The 9,499-nt window shown below is 32.4% G+C and overlaps 1 protein-coding gene across 1 annotated transcript; it reads right to left on the bottom strand.

Moving 5' to 3' along the window:
* Positions 1 to 272: 272 nt before the first annotated feature.
* LOC110023472 lies at positions 273 to 2,555 on the bottom strand. Its single transcript, XM_020722911.1, has 3 exons — positions 2,105 to 2,555; positions 1,915 to 2,021; positions 273 to 561 (listed from the first exon to the last, which is right to left on the bottom strand). Exons 1-3 carry the CDS (start codon positions 2,376 to 2,378, stop codon positions 472 to 474), a joined length of 471 nt encoding a protein of 156 aa, XP_020578570.1. The 5' UTR covers positions 2,379 to 2,555; the 3' UTR covers positions 273 to 471.
* Positions 2,556 to 9,499: the final 6,944 nt, after the last annotated feature.

Consider the following 9,499-nt stretch of genomic DNA (forward strand, 5'->3'; position numbering starts at 1 on the left):
TTTCTAATTCGTTGTACGAGAAAAAAAAAATTAATTTTCATGTGAAAAAAGTGCTGTAAAAATCCTTAACTCCCATTTGCTGATATATTATTATATTATATTCCAACTTGCTGATATATTATCATATTACTGATATTGCCTGCTGCAGCAGCAAACGCAGCTCATTTACAGCCTCAAAATCTAGTTGACAGGTGCTGGACAATCTGTAACCCGTCGAAAGTCTTCAGCAAGCTTTAACTGCAGTTTTAATTGCTCACATTCATATTGAAAAGTATATAACCTTCCAACTCCATTAAATGTCTTGAGAAAATCATTACAAAATCAGAAGTAGTATTCATTACACTTTGTACCCCAAACCACAACTCTGGCTTCTAATAATGGAGGAGGAGATTCATGTGCTATACTCTTAGGACAGCAGCAAATTTATGCGTGCGTTTTATAACCAATGGAGGTGGAGAGCTGAATCTGCTTTCATTGTAAAGCTTTAGCCTCTGAGATGCTCTGCAATGAAGGCCGCCAATGGCGAGAGTTTCTCTGCCTCTCTGTCTCATTCTTCTCCGCCTGTAACAATCAAATCCACCAAGTGATTTATGCTTATTCTACTGCACATATCAAACACGCTTGGCCATGCACTCTAATTAAACATCCATGAGATTTTTTCGAACTATAGAGCCTGCATATTTAACTATTGAGAATTTGATAAGAATGAAAAATATGCATGACTGGGTTTTTATCATGAATTTTAATATTTGAGTGTGAATTTGAAAAATGGATGATAGAGGATGATTAATTTGTAAATAACAAGTTTCAGGTGGTATGTACATAACTGTCCCACTAAAAATAATTGAGTTAAGCTCTACGTGAATCAATGTACTGATAACCACACTTATTTATATAAGATTTCTTTCTTTTTTAATTGGGACAATCTAAATACATACGGCCCAATTCCTATCTATCTACAAATCTAACGTCTATATATATATATATAATATATATATATATATATGAATGTTTACCACCTAAATCTTTCTTATCCCATAAAAAAATATCACTACTGTTATTTTTAAATAATGAAATCCACCTTTCATGCATGCATATGCAAAGTGGTATGTAGAAATATTTGTGAAGGGGTTTCAAATGCTTCGTAGAAAAAAAATCAAAATATTTGCCAAGGGATATGGAATCCATCCAATTTAGAAGAATTCTAAATGTCACAAGATTGATGCTCATGAAACATCTCCTATGTGACTAAAAAATATTACGTCTATCATCTGGACGTGCGGACGATGAAATGGATCGCACCATGTCTTGCGTTTAGTGGTGTGGTGTCGTCAAATGCATATCCAATTTACCAAATTGAAATATTTTCTCTTATGTGACAGCTATCCACTTCTAAACCCCCACCAAAATGCTGGTGGACATCCATTCATGCTTCATCAATGACTTCCACAACCTCTGCTAGTGACCTTCACCAGCAACATTGTGACCTTCTCTACGCCAGTCATGACGTGCTAGCGACCAAGCGATTAAGAGTTTGATATAATATATGGGTTAGTGTTTTACTATCAATTCTGATATCAGAGCAGATATGAAGAACAAATGACAGAAAATACTAGTTCTGTAAATGACCAAGTTTCGAGTGCTATGATGTAATTTCCCCTTCTTTTCATTTAAACGTATTTGATTTCAATCAAATACATTAAAATAAACCTATAAACTTATTAGATAATATGTTTATTTCATATTATATATAAGTTTTCTCTAAGTTTAAATACTTTCTCTAATAAAAAGGCTCCTAACACCCAGCTTAAATCAATTTCTTTCATGGCCCTTCTTGGGGAATTTTCGATAAGAGACGAAGAACAAAATAGCTTTTTTTTACAAAAATAAATAAATAAATAAAATAAAAAATACCTGAACACATCCGTCAGTACCTGCCCCCTGCTGTTCTTGCTTCATCAGCTCTGCCTGGACCTTCAAAAACCTCTCTTGCTTCCTATTTTGCAGTGCTTTTGCGACTTCTGAAATTCCAAAAAAAGACAATGAAAAATCAATTTTTTTTAATGCTGTTAACTAAATCTATACAGTAAAATGCCAGAGCGACCTTGCGAGGTGACAAGGCGGTATACTTTGCCAATAAGGAGCAGATCCTTGTGCTTAAGCAGACGCATACAAATAAGCCGGCGAGAACCACTGACAGCTCCTTGTGTATTGCGCACATCGCCGGAGATGTGAAAGGTAACTGAGGCGACGTAGTGACCGGGGTGGTTTCGCATCACCTCGCCGGCGGTGGCCGGCCAGTAAAGCTTCTCGACTTTGCCGTCGGGGTGCTGAATCACTGCGGCCGCCACCACGTCCCTCGTCTGACAATTGCCCATTTACGCACCTGAAAAAAGGCTTCTTTTTTCTGGTGGGCATGGGTATGGAAATGGAGATGGGGAAGAAGAGCTGTTTGGCAAGCTGGCTTCTTTAATGGTAGGATGAGAATGATGTGGGGGACCTTTTGGCTATTTCGTTTTGGGCAATTTACATGAGAATAAGAATAAAAATTTATCTTTTTATTGCAGGCTAAAAGAGTTTATCTTCATAGCATTATATGAAACATTTGCAGTAAGAAAATTTATACTTGTTCAAATGATTCTAGGGGAATTTACATGCATAAAACACAATGCTCCTAAACTTCCATCTTTACACATGTAATACTCCAAATTTTCAATATCAAATTAAAATAGCATTATTATTATTAATTTTTAAAAGTGAAACAGACATTTTAATTCAAGGATTTTAGATGTGAGAAACATAAATACATAAGAATTTTGTGCTAGATTATCTTTTATATTTTTGGTTTTAGATATGGAAATATCTAAGAGTTTACTCTACACATGCTACGATGAGATACTTCATCAAAATTCTTGAAAACCAAATTTCATTTTAAAATTTATCCAAAATAGTCAAATTCAATATGTATAAATATAATATTTGAAGTAAAAGAAATTATAGAACAGTCGAATTGAGATGCCTATGATTTTATAACAATCAAGAAATGATGGACTATGAAAAAAAAAAAGGAAATTGAAGGCGCAGGCAAGCAAAGGGAAAATGAAAAATTTAGGTCATCTGTTCAGTATTATAAACCTTTATGATAACTTTCCGACAGTCATTGATCATCGGTTTTTATTTTGTTAACGACTGCCTGATTCACGCATCGGTTAATATTTCAAGCTCGTCTGTTATTAATTAGATAAGTACCCATGGACAGAGTCATTAGGAAACCGTTAGTTTTAAATATTGTTGGATAACCATTACAAATATAGACAAAAAAATTGATGCACTTGTGACAGTCAGTTCTTCTGCCAATTTATACTTCGATCCCTATAGTTATGGTAGTCATTGAACCACTTTCATCGTCGTTGGATCAATATCTCCCAGCTCCTACTGTTGTCACACCATCATCACATGTCCGTCACCAAACCACATGCATGCAACCATCACTGTTGTGGTTACCACTATTGCATGAGTGCTCAGCCACTATCATCATATCACCATCACCGATTGATGTTGTTACCAGCATCAGAGCATCGTCACCGAACTGCCATTACCAAATCGCCAAGGCCTGGCCATCACTAGGACCACAAATGCCTAGTTGCCACTGCCATTGGTGAAGTTGAATTCATTTCCCCATCGCACCATTGTCATCGATCTTCCATCATTGTAGTTGGTCATTTTCACTTCGGCAACATTCTTTACCACCTCTTTAGTGAAAGTCAAGTCGATACGCTCACTCTCATAATATTATCTTCTATTCCTTAAGAAAATATAAAGTCTTATAACTCCATTTAAATTGGGCTAGACCCCATAATTTTTTTCACTTCTAGATTTTTCACATAATAACACATGGTGTCCCCTCTATCAGCCCTTCTTTTATCTATTCATTTGATTTTCGTATAATGCTAATACTTTAATGTATACTTTTCATCACAAATTCTCTCGCACATAATAGTTCCAAACACAAATAACATAAATAAAATAAAACACAAATAAGATTTAATAATTAAGCTAATTTATAAATTTAGTCGTTTCAACTCATTAGTATTTTTTTTTATAAATAAAAAAAATACATCTATTTATGAGTGAAAATCACTAATATCACTATCATTATCATCAATCATCATCATCATTATTTTGAGTTCTTTTTAAAGCAACTTGTTTTCATACCTCTAAATTATGATGGCTTTTTTCAAGGCTTCTTTACTACTAGTGGTCTCATGAGGTTTTAGGCTCGAGTTCGGCTTGAAATTTACATTTAGAAATCATAAAAATAATAAATTTAATTATTTTTTAATGAAAAAAATAAAAAAAAACCTCATTATTTAAGTAATAAAAAAATTCATTTATTGAAGTCAATGATTTCAGGTACCAATCTAAAACTACAGCTTAAATTGGACAACAACAAAAATACACCTCCACTATAGTCTAAAACTTATAAGTAAAAGAACAAAATTAAATCTAATATCTAAAGTTGACAACAAATAAATAAAAAATTATAATTTACAACTACATTACAAATCAAAAATCCAATCTTCAATTCTCCAAGGTTTGAAGGTATTCCTGCATATTGAAAAAAAAAACAGAAAACATGGAGGAAAGAAAGGAAAATCTGCCTTCAAATTAATATTAGAGGAGAATTTGTCTAAAAAAGCCATCATAAATCCCAACTTTATTGTGGTAAATTAAGGAAGAGTGTGAAGAAACAGCTTGGTAAAAGAGAATGGGAAAAACATGTACAGATTAAGTAAGAACCAGCTAAGGAAAAGAGAATAGGAAGCAACAGATAAGAAAAAGAGAAGAGTAGGAAGAAATCCCATGGTCTCAGAAGATCAAATTCCATTAATATATATATATATATATATACAATTCCATTAAAATTTAATAGAATGCTTAAAATAAAAAAAAATTCCTTGTTTATTTATGACTATATCAAAGTTAAAAACTAACAAAAATATAAATCATAAATTGGTTGAGTTTTAATATACATTTGGATTAATATCCACTTCATTTATCATGAAAGCCATGGTTGGATTAAGATGTGCTTTAACCTGGGAATTTGATCCCTTGCATGTCTCCTTAGTGGTTGTGACTAAAGAGACTTCCACAACTAATTATTTGGCTCCTTTTTTCTAGGTTCTTTTGAGAGCAATCAGAGTCGTCAGTCTGTCTATTTATTTGTCTTCGTATAATTCTCATTCAAAAAGTTTTCATCCCTAATCATACCAATGCTTCGAACTGAAGAAGAATCAAAAATAAGAATATACGAAAATAATAACGCAAAAAAATAAATAGAAACAATCAGAACGCTTATATACGTCCGAACAGGATTGGATTGAAGTACCTCAAAACACAACATCCACGAAGAGAATCGCTAGATAAGTCATCCATAACCAGAGAATAAGAAAAGAACATTTTTATTCTGGGGTCAAGAGTCTCCCAGAGGAGCGTATCCCTCTGGTTAATTATATCTTGGGGGAGATCAAAGAATACTCTTGATAGAATGAGTTTCACTTATATTGTCATTAGCCTGGAGAATAGATCATTAAATGATGGTTATTTAGTATGGGGATACCTCGATGCTTTCAAAGCTCGCGCTAAGCCACATGGCAGAAAGTGAGTCTCTCACATCCCAAATGGGTAGCGACATGTCGACATACAGTGCGTACGAAATAACAAAAATCATCTTGACGAGGATATCCCTATATGTCTAGCTCACCGGGCCATCAGAGTAGAGGGTGAATCATTGTCTTCTAGACGGGCAATAGCTCACCAGTAATTAAGTCATCAAGATGATATCAACGAAGTCAAAAGAGGGACAAGGCTCAAAGTGGCTCATCAAGCGGAATGATAAAGTAATCTTAAAAAGTAGAGGTAGTTGGGTTACCATGTACCTGTCATCCCAAGCTATTATGACCTTAAGTTTATCTGGTCGTGAAGATAGTCAACCCAACACGTTCAGAGATCTCCGGTCAGCAATTCGTGAATTTTATTGTCCACGTGGATCTCGGTAGCCCTAAGGTCAAAGGATGCAAACTCTATCCTATGACTATCAGATAGAGCTCCAAGAAGTGAGACTTATACTTTCTAAAATGACAACTATGTCACAGGAAGTGAAGAGAAAGAGAGGTTCAACTACAAAGCTGGAAACACTCCCAACAAAAAGACTTACACATGTCTAGGTCGGGAGCCTTCTAACACATTAAACGCACTAGGCCACCACCTAATAGAAATATATGCTAAGCCGGTTGGGTTGAATAAGCTCTGGGGCTTCTTCTCTGTGAACTGTCCAGACATTTGGTTTGTGATTTGAGTTCTCAAGTATAGCAATCATCGTTGCACAAATTCTTCCAAAACCTCCCTCGCGCATCATGCTTCCACTATGCCTCTCTGGTTGGTCTCCTCTTGTTGATGTTGTGCACCTCTTCTTGTTGACTGCATGGCTCCACGCGCATCACACCTAAGAGGATGTTGAATTCAAAAATTTATGGGAAGCATGCCCATGGATTAAAGCGTCAAAGAAAGAGGAGATAGTTATGAACAATAAATGACATGTAACATTTATTCAAAAATTGATCCCCTATTTATAGACATAGATAGGGGTATGGATTTTAGAATTACAAGTATGCCCTCTAATCATTAGTCTCTAAGGGGTTTCTTTTAGTAAATTACATATGTCAGCTATATTAAATGGCAAGTAAACTTATATGATCGGCGTGGATCCTAGTGAATGAAACATGCACAATCAATCTTTTTCCCGAGATCCACCTCATCAGTTTTTAGTCAATAGTCACACCTTGGTTAGACCGATTAGTCGATTAGCCGATTAGCCTTAGGCCGATTGTCAGACCCTTTAATGATTCGACCCTTAGGCTTGGCTCCAAGGGGCTCTTCTTTTTCTAGAGTTTGTCATTTGGTCGGCATATTCCTTTGTTTATTTATCGTTTGACTTGGCCGTTGGATCGCTTTGAGATTTGTGCTGACGTATTTTTCAAGTATATAAATAAAATTTGATATATTTAATTTATTTAACCATGTATTTAGCCGTAAAACATAATAACTTCATATCGTTATGCATACTAATCTAATGCAATTTTTTCTTATTTTCTAATTTTGATAAATTAATTTATTAGTATTTATTTATATTATTCGATGCAAGAAAGTTAAACTTTAACTTATATATTATCTTATGTAATCACTGTAACTTACTTGAATACTAAGTCAAAATTTGTTTGATTGCTTATCTGGTTAGATTTGTAAGAACTATTTATTAATTTTTTTATATAAAAAGTCAAATACTCATTCAAAATTTTAATGCTTATTAACTAGTGAAGTGTTTATCTAATTCAAATAAATAAGTCAACCACAAATTAGATATAATTATTAAAAAATTAAACGAGCCATGTTTGACTCAGTTCTCCTTGATTCGAGCATGAACAACTTATAATATTATCAAGCTAAATCCGCTCTACAACATTTATGACTCAACTTGGCCCGATTGCAACCTACTTTTAATGGAACTAGCAAAATTTTAGAAAGACAAATCATAAGATATATATATATATATATATATATTTATAAGTTTGAGACGTGAAAATACATAAGAATTTTGTGATTTGTATGTAAACGATCCTTCATTTTTTTCCTATTCAATTTCTACTATTGAAACTTATAAATTAATACAAATATATTTAGTATGAGATGTAAATTATTGATTTATATTTTATTTTAACTTATATGTTATAAATTTCATAATTAAAATAATAACGATTAAATATGAATATTAAATCATATTATTTTACATCTCTTCTTTGTTGGGTAATGTTTGTGACACCAAGTGGACGATGACGTTACCTTATCACACCAGCTATTGTTTGGCATCTACTTCTAAGTTTTGTTTTAATTCAAAAACAAAATCAATACAAGTCAATCAACATCTTATCATATCAGGCTTTTATTATTCAATTAGCAAGCTGTCTTTTTCAACTATATACCCAATTAATTTAATCAAATGACAACATACTTATTAGGTGATTTGTAATTGATTTTTTTTTTTTTTTTCTAATGTAACCCTATTTATTATTATACAACACTTTTTCCCTTGTCTTTTGTTGCAATTATTGTTTTCAAGTTTATCTCTAGCTACAAACTTTATAAATTTGCATTGTGTGTGTATGTTGGTATCGCTATTAGAATTTAAAAGCATCTTGTAAAATGTTTTGATTTGTTGGTGACTCTCTCTACTTCAGTCCTGTAAGTTTGCTTTAATGAATACGTATTCAATGTATTTAAGAATTCGTATGAATCCACACAAGTTATTATTTTTGTGAAATATAAAGTAGAATTGTGGATTTTATAGGCTATTATTGCATAAATCATCATTTTGTGATTTGCCTAAAGGCTATTTTTCTTACCATGTTGCTCTCTTCTTTTAACTTGAATTTGATTATGCTCCCTAGATGACAAATTGAGTCAAATCAAAGCAGAAATTGACATTGTATCATCTAGTCCCTTGAAAGGTTGACGCTTCAAAAAATGACATATGTCTAAAAAATGACATAATTGTATTTATTAGAACTAGCTCAAGATCTAAAAAATTTAGCCAACGAAATTAGACATTATTATAAGTGGACATGAAAGAGTCAGAAATGGGTAGATATAATTGTACAATTAGCTTTGTAAAAGAGTCGAAAATTAGTAGATAATGCATAATACAATATGACATATGTGGACATGAAAGAGTCGGAAATGAGTAGATAATGCATAATAGAGATTTTAATATGTAGACATAAAAAATATATATATATCTAAATTTTTTTTTAGAACTAGCTCAAGATCTAAAAAATTTAGCCAACAAGATTAACACATTAGTATAAGTATTATAAGACACAACATGATGATGAAATACTATTAAAATTTATTGCAACAGCTTTGTCAACAAAAAAGATACAAATATGATTTCATAATAAGTTCTAATTTAATGTTAAGCATAAATGATTTATCTAAATGAAGCCATTTTGTTGATATACTCAGTATGAGAAAAAATTTCATAAGATTTTTAGCCAATTAGAAGAGCAACAAACAACTACAAAATTGAATACTATTATACTGTAATGGAGAATTTTGAGGACAAATATTTATGGAGGTAGTTTAATCAATTAATAGTACAATAAATGCTAATTGAAAAAAAAATTAATTAGGTAAGGCAACAAAGAGGTGGAATTATGCTTTAATTTATGCTAGAAATGTAATATAACATAATATCAATTACAATCTCTTACGAACAAAATAAATAAAGATGAGAAAATAAAACAAATCAAGGGACATTATGATATAGGGTCTAACATATTGATTATGATATTTTTATGCATTGTAGTACTAGTATGAGTACTTAATTTATTTTATCGATTTTTCCTATGGAACTCTACTATCATGGAAGTTATATATATATATA

The sequence above is a fragment of the Phalaenopsis equestris genome, unplaced genomic scaffold (assembly GCF_001263595.1).
Source record: "Phalaenopsis equestris unplaced genomic scaffold, ASM126359v1 Scaffold000224, whole genome shotgun sequence".
In the NCBI taxonomy this organism is placed as follows: Eukaryota; Viridiplantae; Streptophyta; class Magnoliopsida; order Asparagales; family Orchidaceae; genus Phalaenopsis; species Phalaenopsis equestris.

What these genes read in the sequence shown, in the direction of transcription:
- LOC110023472 (XM_020722911.1), bottom strand. Translation starts at nt 2,378, where the DNA reads ATGGGCAATTGTCAGACGAGGGACGTGGTGGCGGCCGCAGTGATTCAG. An exon ending in CCGCCTTGTCACCTCGCAAG is followed by an intron (nt 2,022 to 2,104) that starts GTCGCTCTGGCA and finishes TTGGAATTTCAG; the next exon opens with AAGTCGCAAAAGCACTGCAA. An exon ending in GTACTGACGGATGTGTTCAG is followed by an intron (nt 562 to 1,914) that starts GTATTTTTTATT and finishes TGATTGTTACAG; the next exon opens with GCGGAGAAGAATGAGACAGA.